Source organism: Apus apus, chromosome 1, assembly GCF_020740795.1.
Source record: "Apus apus isolate bApuApu2 chromosome 1, bApuApu2.pri.cur, whole genome shotgun sequence".
NCBI lineage: Eukaryota > Metazoa > Chordata > Aves > Apodiformes > Apodidae > Apus > Apus apus.
The window spans coordinates 151516170-151536713 of NC_067282.1; the positions used below are offsets into that span (position 1 = coordinate 151516170).

General features: G+C 52.5%; 2 protein-coding genes across 2 annotated transcripts; both read right to left on the reverse strand.

The window, feature by feature from the left end:
• Positions 1 to 1051: 1051 nt before the first annotated feature.
• Positions 1052 to 10529, reverse strand: TXN2 (thioredoxin 2). Its single transcript, XM_051641038.1, has 4 exons — positions 10479 to 10529; positions 9604 to 9821; positions 7988 to 8111; positions 1052 to 1786 (listed from the first exon to the last, which is right to left on the reverse strand). The coding sequence occupies exons 2-4, from the start codon at positions 9819 to 9821 to the stop codon at positions 1670 to 1672; spliced, it is 459 nt and encodes a 152-aa protein (XP_051496998.1). The 5' UTR covers positions 10479 to 10529; the 3' UTR covers positions 1052 to 1669.
• A 1628-nt stretch (positions 10530 to 12157) lies between these two features.
• Positions 12158 to 20510, reverse strand: FOXRED2 (FAD dependent oxidoreductase domain containing 2). The gene is made up of 8 exons (XM_051643773.1): positions 19987 to 20510; positions 18155 to 18406; positions 17389 to 17658; positions 16495 to 16661; positions 15676 to 15841; positions 14913 to 15154; positions 13839 to 14009; positions 12158 to 13217 (listed from the first exon to the last, which is right to left on the reverse strand). The coding sequence occupies exons 1-8, from the start codon at positions 20493 to 20495 to the stop codon at positions 12952 to 12954; spliced, it is 2043 nt and encodes a 680-aa protein (XP_051499733.1). The 5' UTR covers positions 20496 to 20510; the 3' UTR covers positions 12158 to 12951.
• Positions 20511 to 20544: the final 34 nt, after the last annotated feature.

The following is a 20544-nucleotide window of genomic DNA, read 5'->3' on the forward strand; positions in this document are numbered from 1 at the left end:
AGGGCAAATTGCCCAGCCTGAAATATGAGCAGGACACGAGCAGCATAGTTTCTGTGGCCTCTCAAATAAAATAAAATTCCTTTTTTTTACTGATTGTAACTGACCAACCTGGATGGGGATGTACCCATCTCCAGGGACCAGCACCACCTTGTGCTGCTGCCCAGGCCCCAGGGGTGGCAGAAGCAGGTGGAAGCAGTGATGCCAGTTGCAGGACACGCAAGCCTTGGATCAGCAATCCCCTGCTCCTTCAAAGGTCATAAATCGTTATTGCAAAGGTGCAGGAAGAAAATTGCCTCACTGCTCCTAACAACCTAGGCCAAGGAGGTGAAATGGAGCAGAGCCAAAGTAGAGTTAAGTGACTGAAGGAAACAGAAGCTGGAAAGGAAAAACAAAGCAAAAACAACAACCAAAAACCAGCCTGTACATGGTTATTAAGCACTTACAATGTTCTCATGCAGCTTAGGTAAGCAAACTAGAGTTTAGCATTACAGTAGCCATCAGCCCTGGTGCTGTACTCTGCCTCCAAGTGCACGAGGAGGCTGGCAACACTTAGAAGCCAGGTTGAGTGGAAGCAGGTGTTTATGGGAATAAGGAGGAAGAGTTGGGAAGGGCTGACAGCTCCTTGCAATAGGAGCACTCAACTGCCTCCTTAGTGTAAAGGTCAGGGCAATTACAGTCAAGAGACTGCCTTTTGGCAGGGCTCACCTGCCTGAGCAGATTTAATCATTCACTCAAGGGAGAGGGAGGCTTTCAGGCTCCTAGGGCCGGAAAGGAGTGAGAAAGCATGGAGGGAGAGAGAGAGCACAGCTCAGGATCTTTGTGCACAATGAGATGAGTCCTTCTGGTGTCCCAGATTCAGCAGCACTCAAAGGGGGTCCTAGAAGCAGCACCAAAAGCCCCGTGAAAGCAATTCACTTCTTTGGTTTTTGGAACATTACCTTTTAGTAGGGATCATGTAATCATCTGTGCTCTCCCAATCCATCGTTAGAGACCAGCCACTGTGCTGCTGATACTCCCCCTCACCTCTCTGAACAGACAAGGGACTTCCCTGTGATTTCTGCGAATTAAGTTTTATTCTCCAGCTAGACAGCAGTGACTGATAAATTTCTCCTTAATACAGGCCTACAAAAGGAGATCCATAAAATACTTCTATTTTCTCTTAAAAAAATCATTACGGGAGCCCATGGATTTGTGGAGGAGTTGTACCTGTCCCAGCAACACAAGAACAGAGGGACACAGAGATAGGTTTCACAGACAAGGCAGAGGCATTCTCAGCTTTAAACAAACCCACCCAGGGTAGGTATGTACCCACATCTTGCAGGGAGCAGCTGCCCTCTGCTCTGGGCTATCAGATGCTAGGCAAAGAGAAAAACATTCCTCCTCTTAACTCAGCAGCAGCTCTGCACGTCAGCTCTTTGCTGATAAACAAAGGCTCCTAATTCCAGCCGCATTCCCCATTTTGAGAATAATCAGCCCTGCTCCTCGGCGCTTTTTACAACTACTGCTGCTCGAGAGAAGGGGGAGTGGGAGGGAAAGATTACAACACCATCCATCCCAAAAAAAAAAAACCAAACCAGAAGAAAACCCCAGGCAAGCAGTTCAGCTCTCCCTAGCACGGAATGCATGATGTGGACATGTCCAGAGGCAGAGGTACAGCCACCCTTTTACTTCAGGCTCCGATGAGTTTCTTGAGGAATGCCTCCAGCTGATCCTCATCCTTTATCCCCACAAATTTATCCACAACGTCTCCATTCTTCATAGCCAGCACGGTTGGCACTGCTGACACCTGGGAGCAAAAGAAACAGGGAGACACTCGTGAGCAGAGGCTGCAGGGAGCCCAGCTGCACCCAGGCCCCAAATAGAGCTTTACAGAAGTGGCTACACAGGAGCTGAGCATATACTGATCAAAGGCAACATGTCTGCTCACAAAACACAGGCCAGCCAAGCTCCATGTTCCTCCTCTCCCTGTGGCCTCATCTCTGCATTACTTTACATTGCACTGCTTAAGTCTGAGCAGCTTTTTGCGTTTAAGTAAGGCCCAGAATTTTGAAGTCAAACCCAAAGCTAACAGAAAAACAAACACAAAGTTTCCCCCCCCTCAAGTACAAATTCCTCTTCTCCTTCCCTTTTGTCCTATCATAAGCAAACAAATGCAGTCTTTTATGAGGACACCTCTCAGATGTGGTGACCTTTGGACATTTTACAGCCAGGGTGGTATCCAACTGGATCTGTGTCCTTCTCCAAACAGGACTGAAGCTGGAGGAGTGTTTCCCACCCATCACTGCACAGGCAGATTTCCTGCTCCATCCTACCATGGTAATGACAATGCCCTCCAACCCATCTTTAATTATCTTCTTCTTTATTCAGTGGTTTAGCTGGTCACACACCAGTGGCTGTCCACTGCAGATCCCTGACGATTAAGTAAGAAGTAAAAAAAGTCCCTCTGAACAGAGCCAACAGGCAGCTGTGCTGCCCCGGGCACTGCTTTCGTAGCCCAAAACAAAGTTTTCTGAGAATTATCCAAGAGAACAGCAGGGGAAATGACAACACTCCCCAGGGACTTGCCAGCTGACCAGCAACATCAGAGACCCTGGGGACACGACTGAGAGAAAGAGCAACCAGCGCTCAGAGAGCTGCAGCAATGGGGAGATCTGGTTGTGTTTCTGACACCACAGCTTTGATGTCCTCATCTCGGCAAAGCCTCCCCTCTGAAACACGTCTTGTCCTTATCTGGATTGCTGACTCCCCGCCAGCCTGCAGGGCCTTCCTGCCTGCGCTGCCAGCCCTGATGCCAGCAAGGATTTGCAAATCCTTCCTTGGGAAACCCGCCAGAGGGCTGGCTTTTCTCCCATCGGCAGCCTGAGATGAAAGGGACATTTTGTGCTTCCCTTCCCACCCGGTCCTGGCCGGCCAGCCCGGCGTGGCTCCCAGCAGTCTGTCTCATCTGAGGGGATGGGAGCGCCGGGGCTGCTGTAAGGCACGATCTTCAGCACCTCCTAGTGACAGGCAGGAGCGGATCCCGAGGGCTCCGACCCCAGCCAGGGCTGGCGATGGTGCCACCAACATAGAATCATCACATCTTTTTGGTTGGAAAAGACACTGGAAGATCATCAAGTCCACCCTTAACCAAACACTGCCAAGTCTACCACTAAACAATGTCCCTAAGCCATCCACACGGCTTTTAAACACCTCCAGGGGTGGTGACTCCACCACTTCCCTGGGCAGCCTGTTCCAGTGCCTGACAACCCTTGCGGTGAATAAATTTTTCCTAATATCCAATCTAAGCCTCCTGGCACAACTGGAGGCCACTTCCTCTTGTTCTGTCACTTGTTACTTGGGAGAAGAGACCAACACCCACCTCACTGCAACCTCCTTTCAGCTTTTTGTAAAGAGTGATACAGCCTTTTTTCTCCAGGCAAAACAACCCCAGTTCCCTCAGCTGCTCCTCAGAAAGCTGCTCCCTTTTGATTTTACGGGTGAGAAAGGACTGAAGGGCAAAGCATCACTGACCCTCCCTCTGGTTTGCAAAGTGGTTAAATAATGAGCAGAGTTGCCTCAACTCCATCCAAAAAAACCAGCATGCCCAACCAACTGCAAGCATCAGGCCTTAGAGCCTGGACAAGGAACAAGCAACTCTTTGAAGCACTACAGAGAAGCAAGCAGCTAACACCAAGTTACAGGACTCTGTATGCTGACCCAGGACCCACACAGCCTTGATCCCACCATCTCTTTCTGTTTTTGTACTGGTGAACAAACCCCAAGAATGGGTGGCAGGTCTGGGGCTGGCACTGAAGAGCTGGGTGAGGACCCGTGGCTGACCATGAGCTAACAATGTGCACTGCTGCCCAAGAAGGCCAATGCCATCCTGGGGTGCCTCAAGAAGAGTATGGCCAGTAAGTCAAGGGAGGTTATCCTTCCTCTCTATTCTGCCCTGGTACGGCCACATCTGGAATACTGCATCCAATTCTAGGCTCCCCAGTTCAAAAAGGATAAGGAACTACTGGAAAAACTCCAGTGCAGGGCCACAAAAATGATTGGAGGAATGGAGCATGTGCCCTATGAGGAAGGGCTGAGAGATCTGGGTCTGTTTAGCCTGGAGGAGACTGAGGGGGGATCTCATGAACGCTTATAAATATCTGAAGGGTGGTGTCAGGGAGATGGGACCAGTCTCTTTTCTGCAGTGTCCAATGACAGGAGAAGGGGCAATGGGCACGAGCTGGAGCATATGAGGTTCAAGTTAAACATAAAGAATAACTTTTTTACTGTGAGAATAACAGAGCACTGGAACAGGCTGCCCAGAGAGGTCGTGGAGTCTCCATCCTGGAGACATTCAGAACCCATCTGGATGTGCTCCTGTGGGATCTACTGTAGGTGATCCTGCTCTAGCAGGGGGGGTGGACTAAGTTATCTTCAGATGTCCCTTCCAACCCCAACCACCCTGTGACTCTGTCACCAAGGGCACTGAGCAATGTGCTTCAGCCCAGAAAACACGATGATTTTGACAGCTTCCTTCCTGCTGGCTGCAGCAAGGGCAGCCCCTTAACAGAGCACATACTGTGTTTTGCTGCTTGAGAAGCAAATGTCATGGGAATTTCTAGAATGCAAAGTTGGGGCCTTTTTTTTTTTCCCCCTTTTTAAAAATTTTCCTTCTTTTTTTTTTTTTGATCCCATCTGCACTGAACATAAACAAACCCTCCTCCTCCCTCAAGAGCTTTTCTAGAGAAAAGGTCAGGCTGCTTTTGATCAGTGCTGACCACATAGATAAATAATTCCATCCAGGCTATTCTTGGCAGGACCTGTACCAAGGGAATTCTCTCCCATCTGAAACCAGGGCTCTTATACAAGCTGGGATACCACACAATGGAGCAGAGGGAAGGATTTCACCTGGGCTTCAGAATGAGGCATAAAACAGTACTGAGCTCTGCTGGTGAACAACCCTCCCTGTGTCCAGCAGCAATTCCCAAGGTGTCCGCCTGTAGGGACTGGAGAAGGAGCTGCCCTTTCCCAGTGGCCACGCATGCGGCCAACAGGCCAAGGCAAGAGATGAATCTGAGGAGTTTTAAGAGACAGCAAATTAAAACAAAAGTATTCCTTCTCCCTTTCTGCTCTCAGGATGAGAGGTCAGGAGCAGGCTGGAGCAGCAGAGAAAGGCCACAACCAGGGATGAAAGGTGTGAGATAAAAGGAGAAATCCCCAGAGAAGGAACTTTTGTGCTAGGCATGACTGGCTGGGGAAGGGCACTGGGGATGTTTCTAGTTGCAGGAGATGCAGCCCTGCTTTGTGCTAAACTGGGATGACTGGGAGCCACTGGCAGGTGGGGGGACAGCAGTGCTTGTAAAGGAATGCACTGGCATTCCTCAGCTCTTCCAGGGGGTCCCTCCCCCTCACCCTGCCTCCTCCTGCACTAAGGAGGCTGCTGAAGAGGACATTGTGCAATCAGGCAGCAAGATGGGAGTTGCGTGCGTGGGCAGGGGAAGAAACATGGATGGAAGGAGACTTCCTGGCAGCTAATGGAGGAGTTGGGGAGTGGAATGGACCCTAAAACTAGAACTTTCTCAGCCTGCAGACATCTGTTCCCTGGTGGAATGGTTGCAAAAAAAAAAAAATACACCTTTCCTGATCCCTCCCAAACACCACCTTTGGTTTTTCTGATCTCTCCCAAAAAACACCTTTTGTGCCTCTTTGATCTCAATTTGGTGTCTTCCCTTCAGCCCTGATGCTCACATCTCCTTAACCAGCAACTTCACAGAAGATGAAGCAAAACCACAGTGCATGAACAAACTTCTGCCTTGAAAAGGATGCCCCAAACTATGAAGAGCAAAGCAAAAATTTCTCCTTTACCTCCACCCATTTGCAGCTGCCCTAGTGACAGACACTGCCAAGAGATGGGGTCTTAGCCACAGGGATAATGGTCCCTGCATCACTCAGAGCAGAGGATGCAAGCAACAATCCCCAGGCCCTCCTGCAAAACAAAAACTTCATCATGTTTATATGTAAGGCTCCAGGATTAATTGCTGGAAGCCAGCCCTTGCCTGCAGCCTGAATCCTGCCTGCACCTGTGCCACCAGGGCTGCACACACAGACCCTGTGGACAAAAGTGTGCACGCAGCAGGGAGTGCAGCTGCTCACTCACTGTCTGGTGGGAGAGCACACACAGCCTGCCATCAAACCTGCACAACTCTGTCAATTTCAGCCTCTTTTTAAAGACCTTCCTTCACATGCACACACACTGTTTGCCATTTTCCAGCCATCTGAGATTATCCTCTTGTAATCCCAGCTAATTCTATCTACTGGAAGGCTTGGAACAATACAAGAGTTAAGCTAATAATATCTATTCTCTTCTCCTTTCTTCCTTAGGGTGGGTGCTACCAGGGCCTTGTATTAGGGTTTACAGACTTTTTTAAATCCAACCTCAACCTCGTCAACTTCTCACCAGCACCCTCCAGCTATGTAGCCTTCAGGCTTGCAAAACCCAGCCCTGCTCAGGAGCCAGAAGCCATGTTTCTTGGCCTGGGGCATATCTGCCAGCACAGCCACCACTGAGGAGAGAACTGGAGGCTCTCAAGCTCAACTTGTGGAAGCTGCAAGTCATGTTTGTGGGCACCAGCTGGGTGAACACACCACCACAGCACAGGCAGAAAGGTCTACTTGGGAAAGAGTGGGAGGGAACAAGCTGTTTCCACTTCCTTCTCCTTCTGACCCAGCAGGGTGTGGGTGCAGCACAGAGCATCTCCTCCAGGCTCAACAAAATGACAGCTTGCTCAGGAGATGGTTCACACTTTGCTGGGCAAAGGGCTGCCCTGGGAGTAGAACTTCATCTGGGGAGGGGGAGCAGCTCTGTCTGCGTGGTACCCAAGTGAAAATGAAGCACATCCTTCCCTGTAAAAGACAGCAGCAGGATGCCCTGACTCTGCAGACCGTGTTGTTGTTTACAAGGAGAGACAACAGGGTCAAGCACAGTTGTCAGAAGGATTAATGTGTTTTTCAAGCTACCTTATCACTGTCACAGGGAAAAGATAAATACATCAGAAAAAACAAGGCTGTGGTAGTCTCCAGTCACACTGTTTCTTCCTATGAGCAAGGCAGTGCAAGGAACATACACAACAGGCATGAGAAAAACTAGCGTAATCACCAAGGCCCGTGCTCCTCAAGACCGGGACATGCCCCTGTTCCCTACGTGTGCTCATGGAATGGTTTGGGTTGGAAGGGACCTTAAAGATCATTTAGTTCCAACCCCCCTGCATGGGCAGGGACACCTGCCACTAGACCAGGCTGCCCCATCCAACCTGGCTTTGAAAACTTCCAGGGATGGGGCATCCACAACTTCCCTGGGCAACCTGTGCCAGGGTCTCACCACCCTCACAGGAAATAATTTCTTCCTAATGTCTAACCTAGATCTACCCTCTTCCAGCTTAAAACTCTTTATCTCTCAATCCTATCACTACATACCCTTGTAAAAAGTCCCTCCCTCAGACCTGGCTTCCACCTGTGCAGACAAAACCCACAGTGCCTCCTTGTGCTGTGGCTTAAGGATGGGACATTGTCACCCAGCAAGAAATCCCAAACAAGGAAGGGAAAGAGGACAGGCTGGCTGGAAGAACTGTGTTCAAGAGCAGAACAGAGTGGGGCTTGGTAGTCCACATTGCTGCCCTGCACCTGAGCAGTCCATGCATGCAGTAAAACACTGTAGGTGCTCAGGGCTCCCCGAGGCCAGGCAAACATTTGCTTTGATAAACACCTGCTTCAGAGGCTTAGAAGACACATTTCTGCAGGATTAGAGGTGGTGATGCTAAGCACAAGCATCAGAGCTGGGGGAGTGCCAAGCAGAGGAATCCACCTACTAATGAGTGACCAGAGGATCAGGAACCTGTAGGCACTGGTTTTCCCCTCCCCAGAAATGCCACTGCCTTGCAGTCACACCCATCCCCAGGGAGGGACTTCTTTGAAATGCCAGCAAAAAAAAAGTTTGTACTTTTCCAGCTCCTACCTCATACTCAATAGCAAGGTCTGTGTGATCATCAATGTCCACTTTGGCCATCAGCACCTTCCCCTCCTGCTTGGCCACCATCTTCTCTAACCTGGGGCCTAGGATCTTGCAGGGGCCGCACCACCTGATGGAGAAAGAGAAGAGGGGGAGTTTGAGGCAGCAAGCACAGCAGTGGCTGTGGAAAGCTTGCTGGTATGCTAGTGCCTTTACCACCATCACTGTTCCCATTTGAGAGCCAACCTGGAAACACATTCCCAAATCACAGCTTAGAAAAATGTTTCTCTCACCAAAGGCACTGCCAAAGGGTTCTTTCTCTGCATGTGTTTTGGTGGGAGGGCATTGAGTGGAAGGAGAGGTCACCACTCAGAATTTGTGGTACTTTTGATGTCATTTTGATCACACCACAGTCCACTTTGGCAGCCTTGGTGGTCATCCTGTCCCTTCTTCCTGGCTGGTCACCCCTACCCTGCTTTGCATCCTTGCTGGAGGGCACAGGCAGAGCTGTGGTCCCACTGACCACAGAGCAGCCCTAGAGTGTCACTGCTGGGCACGGGGTTGCAGCCCAAGCTCATATCAGCTTATGCCAATTGTCAGGCCCTCAGACTTCCCCTCCACACTCACTGCAGGGTTTACAGAAATTCCTCTTCAGCTGCAAAAAGGCATCACATCCACTCAAAGAGAGACCACCCATTCCAAACCCAGGGGCAGCAACAGCAGAGCTTGTGAGACCCTGTACACGGACAACATCCCCTGTATCCTCTAGCTGCACCAGTTAGGATGCTGTCAAGTTACTCGTTTTGAGGGAAACAGGAGCTAAAGCTCTACATGCCCCTTCCTTTAAAAACTGAAGCTCTAGTAAACTTGGCTTCTCCTCAGCCTCCCTCTGATTCTGGTTTCAGGTATTTGTCCTCTCCTCCTTGGCTGATCGCAATTAATGTTCATGGGGGTTTGCCAGTTTGGTGTATTAAAAGCAGCAGTTTTTGGGCTGTTTCATACCCTGTTTGCCCCAAATCAGCCACAACAGGCTCACCGGACAGAACTGTGGGACTCTGAGAATACTTGAGAAAACAAAGAACCTCAGTATCATTAACCTAGCAGATAAGAGCTAGGAATATTTTTACTGGCAAGAGGATGGCAACGTTTTTACTGATGACAAACGCTGCTGTGGGTCTCATGGGGCTGTTGCTAATGTACAAAGCTGTCAGGAGCCCTGGCTCCAGAGCACACAGCCTGGAAAAGCTGGACAGACACCACACAGTGGTGCAGGGGCACACCAAGCACAGCGCCCTTCGTGGCTGTTAACATCGTGTAGTGTTTTTAAGAGGACGTTTAACCCAGGAAGCTAAGACAAGGAGATGTTGGAGCTTTTTCCTGAGGTGTCTTCTGCAGGATGATGCAAACACCGGGGCCAGCGTGACACCCGAGTTACTCGGGAGGTGCAGCTACACCACCCCAGGGAACACCTTCCTGGCATTTGTGTTCTACGCTCCTGCAGGCAGTAGCTACACCCACAGTGGTACAACCCGATGGGTGAAACCTCTATGGATTGCTCTGTAGGGGCAGAAGCACCCTTTAAGTCCAGGCACCCAGCAGCAAGGGCCATGAGAGGAACTCACTGCGCGTGGAAGTCCACCACGACGGGTTTGGGGTTGTTGACCACCCGGTCCTGGAAGTCACTGCCATCCTGCACATTGAAGGTGCTCCTGCAGCTTGCTGAGGTGCTGAAGGTCCTGCCAGGAGGTGCTGGGGGAGCACGGGGTGCCAGAGAGCCCTGTGGGGGCAGTGCCTTGGGGGTGAGGGACAGCAGCCGCCGGACCACCAGCCTCTGGGCCATCTGTGGGGAGAGGAGGAGGTATGCCAGGTGGGTGCACCCCACAACTGGTCCCACTGCAGCAATGCCCTGCTTAAGGGTCCCCTCAGCAGGGCAGCCTCCAAGCCAGGAGGTGTCTTGGACAGAAGCACACACAGCATGGCACAGGAACGCTTCCTACACCCAGCCCTTGCCACCCCGCCGCAGCGCCAGCCCCACAGCCACGGAGCCCCCAGCTAACAGACCTCAACCCCCTCTCCATTTCTATGGGGATTCAGGCCACCTCAGCCCAGGCCCGGGGCCCCCGCTTCCCCCCGCCGTGCAGAGCACAGGCCCTCCCCCACCGGCCCGCTCCTTCCCACCAACAAGGCAGAGCCCCCGCCGCGGGACCCCTGCTCCCCGGCTACTACAGGGCCCGCCTGCTTCAGCCAGAAAGCCCCAGCAGCTCCCAGCGGTGGGACAAGGGCCCCCCAGCCGTGGGGCTCCACCCTCAGCTCCCCGGCACGCTGGGGAAGGGCCTCCCGCCGCTCCTCCGGCCCCGGGACACGGGGTGACGGCAGCCAGGGGGCCCGACGCCTCCCCCCAGCCCCGCAGGGCAGGGCAGGGCACCCGAGCCCTCCCGGCGCCCCAGGACCGCCCCCCCGGCCTGGGGGGACCCCCGGGCCGCAGCCCCGCCCGCACCTCGCCGCGCCCCGAGGTCACCCGCGCCCCAACCAACTTCCGCCGGGCGCCCCGCCCCGCCCCGCCCCGCGCGCCGATTGGCCGCCGCCACAGGAGGGCCGGTCTCTGATTGGTCGTCGCGGCCATCCCTCAAGCCGCTTCTCCCCGCCCTCCCCCCCCCAGGGGGCCGGCGGGCTGGGTCACGCGGGGCCAGCCCTGCCTGCTGATTGGCTCAGCGCCCTCCATCGGGCGGCGCGCCTCCCGCACGTGCCGCAGGCCCCGCCCCCGGGCCCCCGCCCCCCCCCCAACCGGGCGGGCGGGATCGGATCCCTGTGGGAAGTGACAGGGAGCCGGGGCTCCTCCCGCTGCCGCTCGGGCGGCTCCGGGCCCGGCAGGCCGGAAGGGCTCGCAGGCTGGGAGCTCGTGTCCTGCGGCCCGGGAGCCGCTGGAAGCCGGTGGCGGGGAAAGCTCTGGGGTTGATGTCCCTGGATCCGGTCCTGGAAGGCAGGCATGGAGCACGCTGGAGGAGCCAGCGGGTGAGAATCAAGGAGAATGGCACTTTAGGGCACCACACAGACCGTGAGCGTAGCCTGCAGATCTCCTTTTGGGAATCTGAGGATGCAAGAGGAGACACCTGGAGAAGGTGCCTGCAGGCCGGGCTGTGCTCGACGCTGGAGCAGGCAGGGAATGAGCAGACGGGCTCCTGGTGACAGCTCATCACCCCCAGCCAGTCATAGGCTCTTCTCTACCTGTGGACAATCCCCAGATAGAAAGCCCACGGTGCCAAGGATGCAGCAAGGGTGCACCTCAGCACTCCCTACAACCACCTGAGAGGAGGGTGTAGTCAGGTGGGGGTTGCTCCCTTCTCCCAAGTGACCAGCGACAGGACAAGAGGAAGTGGCCTCCAGTTGCAGCAGGGGAGGGTTAGGTTGGATAATAGGAACAGCATCTTTACTGAAATAGCTGCCAGTCACTGGAACTCCAGGGATGAGGTGGAGTCACCATTCCTGGATGTATTTGAAAGACATAAAGATGTGGTGGTGCTGGGGGACGTGGTTTAGGGATGGACTTGGCAGTGCTGGGTTAAGGGTGGCACTTCATGCTCTCCAAGGTCTTTTCCAACCAAAACAAGCCCATGGTTCTGTGAGAAGTAGTGGCACTGCCCAGACAATCACAGGCCACGAGAGCCATTCCCAGGCTGGCCTTGGAGCTGGGCAATGGGATATAAAGCCCACAGAAGGATGCTGCTGAACAACAAGGGAGAATGTGACTGCAGCCCCTTGTGTGTAAACACTGAGAGGCAGAGGTGGGGCAGGAACTGGGGCTTCACAGAAACAGAATTTGACAGACTGGGAGAGTTTTCAGTCCCCCTCAGTCTGGGCTATTGGGAAGCACATATGCAGAGGGGAACTTCCTTCTACATGTTGAGGGGTTGGAAAACCTGCGTGGAGGTAACATCCTGTTCCCTCTCGCCCCTCCTTCCTGAGATCACAAGGACACCATAAGGCAGAGCTCAAAACTGCTCTTCCTTTGCAGCTCCAGGGCAGGGGAAGGAGCCCACACTGAGGTGACAGGAATGCAGGGAGGTGACAAACACGGGCAGGGATGGAGAGAGCAATACAGTGCCGACAGCCTCCTAGTCAGAGCTGGTAAGAGCTGAGGGTGACTAGAGCGGAATGAAAGAAATAGAAGACAAACAATTTAACAACATCGAACTCTACTCAAAACTTTCTTGACAGGACATAGTGCAAATAGGAGAAATATTGGTCATGCTTTATAAAAGACAGGGGCTAACCTTTCAGGCTGCTTGGTGCAGGGGAAGGAAAATGTGAGGAGAGCTCAAGTCTCTGCATCCCAAGCATTCCAGGCAACCTACTCATCCTCTGTGGAGGAAAGGGTCCCTTGTAGTGCTCTGTGGGAAATGACAAATTATCCCGCCTTTACAGTAACTACAAACCAGCCCTCTTCACTCAAGCTGCACAACTGCCCTAACTCAAATTCAGGAAGAAATACCAGGAAGTTTGCCTGGAGCACCACTTCCAAGGATCGGCGCACAAATGAATCTTCAAGTATACGGCACTGTATGGCATCCAAGGGCTGGAGAGCCCACACTGGGCTGCCACAGGCTGTGAGCAGGTCACCTCTGAAGGGAGATGTGACATTTAAGTTACTCGGGTGCTCCTGCACCCTCTTCTGTGACCCCTGGGCATCGCTGCAGATGTTTGTCTGGGAGACAAAACGCCATCTTCAGGCAGCTCTGAACAAGGACAAGGTGGGAGCAGCAGCATCACTAGGTTTTGGCCTCTCACTTATCCTCCAGAGCACGTTGGTCCTCTTTGTAACAGCAAGATCTGAGCAGGTCTTTGGCAACTTGTGATCAGTGGAAGGTGAGGGGATGGAGAAGGTGCAGGGGAAAGGGCAGAATCCTGCCGTGGATCTCTGTTACGATATTGTCACAACAGCACCAGTGGGTTTCCATGTGCAGCGAGACAGGTTAAAGCTCATCCTTGGCATTAACAAGATGCTGCAGCGGACGAACCGGTATCACATGGTCCCTCAGCAGCTGGTCCTGTGACCCTGTGTAGCTGTCAGGGGGTCTGTCTCCCAAAAGGTCTGTGAGAGTGTTGTCCTGCAGCAGGCCAGCTTCTGCTGCGTGGCGCCGGAGCCTCTTGCTGCCCAGGAGCCCCTGCATCCTCACATACCCCTGCTGACAGCAGGGAGGCAGCTTCTGGCGGGTGAGGGCAAACAGGAAACAGGACTCTGTAGGGGAAAGGATGAAAAATGAGACTCAGCAGAGATTCCCTGTAGAGAATAACTCCCATAAACTCTCGAGGACTCATTCAGAAGAAAAGGCAGAGAGGAAGAGGGAAGATGACTGGAGTCCTCTGGCATCTTCTCCATAACACAGGATTGCTTCCACCTGCAGCACATGAGCTTCCCAAACCAGTCTTCAGACTAGGAAGAGAAGCAGCAGACGTTTTCCAGCTCTTCCACTTCCCATGGGAAAGCAATCCCATCATCAGGACATGAAAAGTGATCTGGTACCCAGTAGCACAAAGGAATGTTCAGATAACGGAAGAGGAAGGAAAACTGCAGGTAGGAAAGGGATTTACCCCAACCTCATTCACCTTTCCCTAAATCTCGGTGTGTCCAGGGCAGGCTCACTCTGGTGGTGAGCAAGAGCAAAGACTATTTGGGGACATACAAACAGCACCAGCACGTCTTACTGCCTGGGGAGTGCATCAGCGGTGCACTCTGGTGCTGGTGACACCATCAGCTCCCCATGGGGAGATCTCAGCTATTTGCAGAAGAGATCACTCCTGTCACGTGTCCCTTGCGTTCCTCCTCCTGCCACCTCGATCGACCCTGTGCTCACGTTACCTGCAAAGAAGTTGCGCAGGTCAGTGCCGAGGCAATTCTCCAGAAACCGCCTCAGTGGCAGGATGTGAGCGTTGGGGGCTGTCCAGTCTGTCAGGAAGTCCTCCACAATGTGATGGATGGCATCTGGGCGGGGGAGAGGCCAGTCTGGGGGCCGAAGCCTCATCTCACGCTCTGCCAAGAGAACATTAAGGGAATCTCTCAGAATCAAAACGACATTAAAAAGAGCTTCTGGAGTGGAAAGCAGCTATGACAGCTGTTCCAGCTTTTGTCCTGACCTTTTTAATCCCTACCTTACTTTCACTGCAATCCCCTTCTGCTAGCTCTGTCCTTGACAGCCCTGCGATGGCACAGCTGCCCCTTATCCCTGCCCACAGTGCTTCCTGTCATTTCACTCCTGTTCCCCCCTTGGGCAGGGACTGCCAGACAGGCTGAGCTGTGTTTGAGCTTTACTGCTGCTACCCATCAGGCTTCTTTCCATGCAAGGCAGGCCAGACCCTGACTCTAGGCTTCTGGAGGTGAAGGTTCAGCACATTCATTTCCCAAGGAAATGTATTCTCAACAAGCTTGTTTGCTGGCTCTAACAATCATCTTCAAACCCTTCCCTTTGGCTGCCTCCACCGCTGAGCGACCTCTCGGGCCTAAGATGGCCACAGAGAGCAGCTTTCTTTTGGTGGTGACACTGAGCAGCCCAGTCTCACCTGCTGGGACTCTGCAAGAGTACATGGAGGGTGCCAGCCAAAGGGAAGCGGCGTTCCTCTTTTTCGGAACAGGGCAGTTCCCAGCACATCTGTTTGTTCCTATTCTCAAATATGACCTCCCCAGTACAATCTCTCCAACCCCACACCTCCTATCAGTCGCACTGATGGAAACTTCTTACCATCTCCCAGCTTTTACTTGAGGTCACACAGTAGTGGTGAGTGTCCCAGAGGATGGATATGAAGAAAGTGGAAAAGAAGGGTGTGCAATGTCTTCAGGTACCACCCACCCCCCCATCTTCTTTGGCTCTGAAGTATCTTCATCCTTCTTTGTTTCACTTGTATAAGAAAATTAGCAGGGAGAGGCAGGGGAGCCTACCTGTTGGGAGACGTTTGTAATAGTATATAACAGGGTGCAAAAAGTTGGACTGCCAGGCATGCTGTGCCTCTCCCACAGCTCGGTTGTAGTAGAAGACATCCTTGTCAGCTCCAGAGAAATTCCTCCCATACTCCATGACGATGACAAACAACCCATTGGGAGCCTTTCTTCCTGTCTGCATTTCCAGCTCGGCCAGGACTCCAACTGGGTACTCTTCCAGATATTCAAATGCTGTGGCATTCCTGTGAATTGCAATCACAACCATCAGACTTTTCCACCAGAGAAAAGCCAGCTGGGATCTAACACCCCCTCAGCTGGTTGAGGCTGAGGCCAAAGAGCCATGAGATAGTAATTATTTTTGGTCATGACAGATCTGAGCTGGACTTGATGCAGAACTTAAGAAGGCTGCAGATATAGTTACAAGACTCCATTATTATCCCAGATGATGGGATTCCTCTCTAAATGAGCACTGCTCAAGGAAAGCTTTTCTCTGGGGACAGTAAAAGGCGACTACACCTCTGAGCCTAGAGGGAAGATCTGGATCATTTCAGCCCCTTAAGAGAGAGAAATAATTGGCAGGATTTGGCATACTGGCGTTAGTCATGGCAGTGGTACAGGGTTTGAGGTGGCTGCCTACATGATGGTAAGGTCCTTAGGAAGCAAGGGAGCAATTTGTGTGGTGGCACCACGGGAAGCAATGGTAAAGAAAAAGGAATGAGACAATGGAGCGCGCAGTGCTGAGAATAATTACTCACTCACTCACTCTCTCAGCAGTATGATGTCAGCCAGGACACTGAACATCTGGTAGAGGCCTGAGGCTTCGTTCACCCGCTTGATGATGGAATTGGTCAGCTGTGTAATAGGGTAGACTGTGGTTGGCCAGGGGACACCATGGTGACGGTTTTCCAATAGGCGGTGGACAGCACGAGCTAAGACATGGATAGAAACAAAAGACAGCTTATTTAAAAAATCCAAGCTTACCCCTACCCGGCTGCTCTGCTGCAGCACGCACAGATACTGGCAAGACACAATAAATAAGCTTTACAGCTCATCCGTGCTCAGGATCTCCCACCCCAATCGCTGGGAACTGCAGTGGAGATGCCCTCTGAAAGCTGATGTGATGCTAAGTGGTTGGTGAGGGGGCGGGGGGATCCTCAGGGATATTTCATTACTTCTGAGCAGTCCTTTAATGATAAGGTTGGGCACACACACATAAAGATGGAAATACCCTCTAATGCCCAAAGCCGCTGGGTTTAACTCCACAGCACAGACTTCTCACCCACAGCCTGTCAGGAGGCAAGCATCTGGCAGGCAGAAATCTACTGTGTTACATAAATAAGAGGCAAGGAGCACGAGAGACATTAGACAAAACAAAAGACAGGCAACCAAAAACTGATTCAGATATGACCCCACGTCATTTCTCCTCCACTTCAGATGATGCAACTGCAGCTTGGCTGTTTTGGTGTTCTTACTGCCAGCACAAGACTAAGGGTGATCTCTTTCCAGCTGTAAGTGGTGAGTTGTTCCTTTGAAGACGGGAACAATTCCCTCCTCAGCCTTTCCTGTACACCCCAGTACTCACTTGTATACCGGAATCCATGGATAAAGCCCCCAGCAGATTTCCTGAAGTCAACAGAGTGGCTAGCAGTGCCGAGAACAAAAAGCCCTCGAGTGCCTCTGGACTCGTAACTAGGTTTGATCTGAGGATACTTCTTTTTAGTCCCTTTTCCTGGCATCAATTTAAGGGATCTGATGTGCAAAAGAGAAGAGCAGGCTGTCAGGAAGGGCAGGGGTGGAAAAATGAAAAGTGTTTCTGATAAGGCACACATTATTTTGCAGCCACTGCAGGACAGTGCTTCATGCCCCCACTGCCTTCAGTAGTAAATACTTTCCCAAGAGCATAAAGCCAGCAAGGATGTTCCAGAAGACAAGGGTGCTCATCTCAAGGTAGCTTTGGACAAGATCAAGTTCCAGCCTAAGCCACTGGCAGTGGATTTTGGAAGACAGTGAAGTTAGCAGTATCATTTTCAACTGCAGGATGTACTAAGAGACAAACCAAGGTGGAGTGAAGGCTGCATCCTCAGGGAAAAACAGCCAGCAAAACTCTTCTGTAGGGATCTGTATCGGTCCCATCCTCATTCAAAAATAAACACCCCAAAAGAGAAAGTGTTGCTAGCCTTCCCTACATGACCTGGCAAGTCAGGATGTTAAGTTCTTAAGGCACAAGCTTCTCCTGTGTCACCCAGGTCTAGGTCAGCCTGTTGGTCAGAAGTCTGTGGCACACATGTTCCCCTTGGGACATGGACACAGCTGCAGGGTAAACCAAGGACTGTGCAGCAGCAGGTAGCTCACAGCACGTGGAGTCTGGGCCATGCTGTCAGGAGAGGACATGCCCTTCCCATTGCTCTCTAGTCAGGCCCTTCTTAGTCTGTCGCTCTAAATACCTGCTTCCCTGGAGATCCTTGTTCTCCCTCACCTGTTGTAGATGGAGAAGTCAAACTTCCAGCCCAGGCAGCGGATGACACGGTCGTAAGGTGCGCGGGTGGCAAAATTATCCAGCTCATCCTGTGGGAGGGTGATGGAGTCGACACCTGCGCTGGTGTTTCTGTCCTCCAGGTAGAACCGGAGCGTGATGTGCAGCTTCCCTTTCTTGTCCTTGACAATAGCCAGATCCTCCAGGTCGCCCTCTAGCAGCCCATCCAGAGATTTCAGCTGGTAGGTGTCCAGCAGGCCGTTGTTAATTGCTCTGTGAAGAACAGGGGAATGTAAGAAGGGCTAGAAGAAAGGAGGAGAGGTGGGATCCATGGTTCAGTCTCAGCAGCTGGAAGTGAGACATGTTTTCCAGGCATCCCATGCTCCCCTTCAGTGCAAAGGTAACCCCCAGAGCTCACAGGAACAGTAACACAGCCCTTGCAGGATGGTCAACCTCTCAGCTGTCCTCTGTGATTGCAAATGAGGGAAAAACTTGGGAGTCAGCACTTCTAAATTATACAGTTTCCAAGGGGATGTTTTCCTATCTCACACAAACCCCAAAGAGCTTTCATCAAGCTTCTGTGTTCAGTATCTGCAACCTGGACTGCTTTAAAACAAGGAACTAAAGATAGAAGGCCCCATGTTTCCTCTGTGACCCCCAAGACCACAGCACCTTCTGTGCCAGTCCGTCTTGTCACCTAGGCAAGAAGTGGTTCCCTGTGGTTATAACTCCAGCAGCATTAGGAAGAGAAAGAGGAGTAGCTTCCTACCTCAGATCCCCGACGTAGTGAGTGGCCCAGGAGAGGCGCACACGGGACCTGCTCACCATGTGGATGAAATTTGTGACGCCCAGAATGTTCTCTGCTGTCTCAAAAGCCGAGTTCCCTCGGCCCAAGATCAACACAGTCTGGCCAGCAAAATCCTCCGGGTTGATGGACACAGTCTCATAGCCCTCAACATACTCTGAGCCAGGAAAGTTGACTACGTTGGGGACCCACGTCCCAGTGGCGACCAACAAGGAGCTGCAAAAACAGGGATAGCGCTAAGGAATGCGGGAATTACTGGAATGGGTCTGTGCTCCATCTCATCACTCCTTCCTCCTCCCGCTGCAGAAGACAACTGTGATGTGTCACCTGCAGATATGCTGGATCAGCTGCACAGCTCATGGTTTCAAAAGAAACCTCTCCTCAGCTTTGCCTCATGACCTGCTCCTCTATTCCCTATCCTCAGGCCAACGCGGAGTGCTAGGAATGCTGTTGTATATAGCAAAAGTCAGCGTGGGTGCCGAACACATACGTCTCCATCTGTTATTCATGAGTGTGCAAGTACTACTCATACGTACTCACTAACGAGATAGTACAGTACAGTTTCATAGCCTGATTACATGTTGCATAAAAAATTACTTCGATTTAAAATTTTTGTTGCCTTTTAGTACAGCAGAACATAAATTAATTTTTAAGAGGGACTGAAAAGAAATGGCTTTGGTACTTTAAAATGTAACCCCTAGCCATAAAAACCTGTTAGCAACATCATTAATTGTTAACACTAAGTCCCTCTGTTATCTCTCTGTAAGAACTTTTACTTGAATCTCAGGGACATTTTTGTGACTTAGACAGAAACACCAGGCAGCCAAGGCTAGTACCACCGTCTGCTGTCCCAGCCATGCTCACGCAGCTCCCAAGAGCAACTTGCTTGCTGTGTGTGGGTGTCCAGGATTGCCTTCTGTCCCCTCTGAGCCTGCCAGCCAGTGCACCTCCAAGTGACAGCCAGCACGAGCGGCTGCCATAGAGCTGAGCTTCTCAGGAGAGGTGAGAAATACACTCCATATGTTCACATGAGCAGCTTCAAGGTTTTTAGGAATGCAGCTCAGTGGCGGTACAGGATACACACTCATAAGCATGACAAAGGGAAGGGGAATTCAGGGACCTGCAGTCTTGGGGGTTATTTCTCCATCTACCCCAATGGCCACAGTTTTCTCCAGTTCCCCCTGCCACCTCCGTGCTAGCCCAGGGCTTCACTTGGCTGGGACACACATCTAGGTTACTGCAAGTGAGGTGGCACCACACTGACTCACTCGAGCTTGGAATGAAGGCAGCAGTGGCTGCAAGTACGACCAAGTTATTTCTTTCATAGGTTATTTCTTTCATAGGTTTCATATTTCTTTCATACTTAGCATTAAAACAAAAGTGATTTCAAGCTTGCCTATCAAGGAGGGAACCAGCGGTGATGGCGATCACAGCCAGTCTCTGACTTCCCTGCCAGCTGTTCAGCTGCTCAAGGCACAGCACTGCTTGTGAAAGGCAACGCCTTCCCAGGAGCAGTCATTCCGCCCACCCACCCGGCTGATCCCAGCAAAATGTGTTTTTCCCTTGTAACAGCGGTTAAAGCTCCAAGAGCCTGTGACATCTCCATCCTTGGGGATACTTGTGCCTCCGCAGGGCAAGGCTCTGAGCAACCTGATGTCACCGGCCCCGCTCTGGGCAGGGCGCTTGGACTAAACGACCTTTTGTCAGTCTCTTCCAACCTACTAACTTACTCTGTGATTTTGTGGCTCCAAAGACACCCAGGCAGAGTGTGGCTAGCCCTGCACGTGCCCCATTACCTGCACTTGTAGTTCTGCCGGTCCTGGTCAGTCAGGAGGAAATAGTGGCCGCTCCAGGCCTGCCGGCTCCGCTCCAGCGTCACGTGCACGATGGCCGTGTTGTACCGGACCCGCAGCCTCAGCCGGGAGGCGAAGTCCTCCAGGTAACGCACCATGGCGTCCGCGGGCGGGAAGAAGTCGCGGGAGTAGCGTGGGAAAAGCAGCCGCCGGTCGTGGCTGAGGAGGGAGTTCCAGTCGTGGCGGAGGTTGAACTCGCCGTTGCGCTTGCCCGTGTAGCGCTTGTTGATGCTGATGAGCTTGCGGTGGCGCGGGTAGAGGGCGAAGAAGCTGCCCGGAGCGTGGCTCCGCTCGAAGACCACGTAGTCCCGGCCTGCCCGCTGGAGGAAATAGGCTGCCTGCAGGCCGGCGGGGCCCGCCCCGATGACACAGTAGTCGTGGTAGAGGAAAGCGGCGCCGGCCGCGGCACACAGGGCCAGGCCCAGGAGCGCCCCACAGCCCGCTGGGGCCATGGCAGGGCCGGGACTCCCGCCCCTGCGGGGGGGGTGGGGGGGAAGAAGC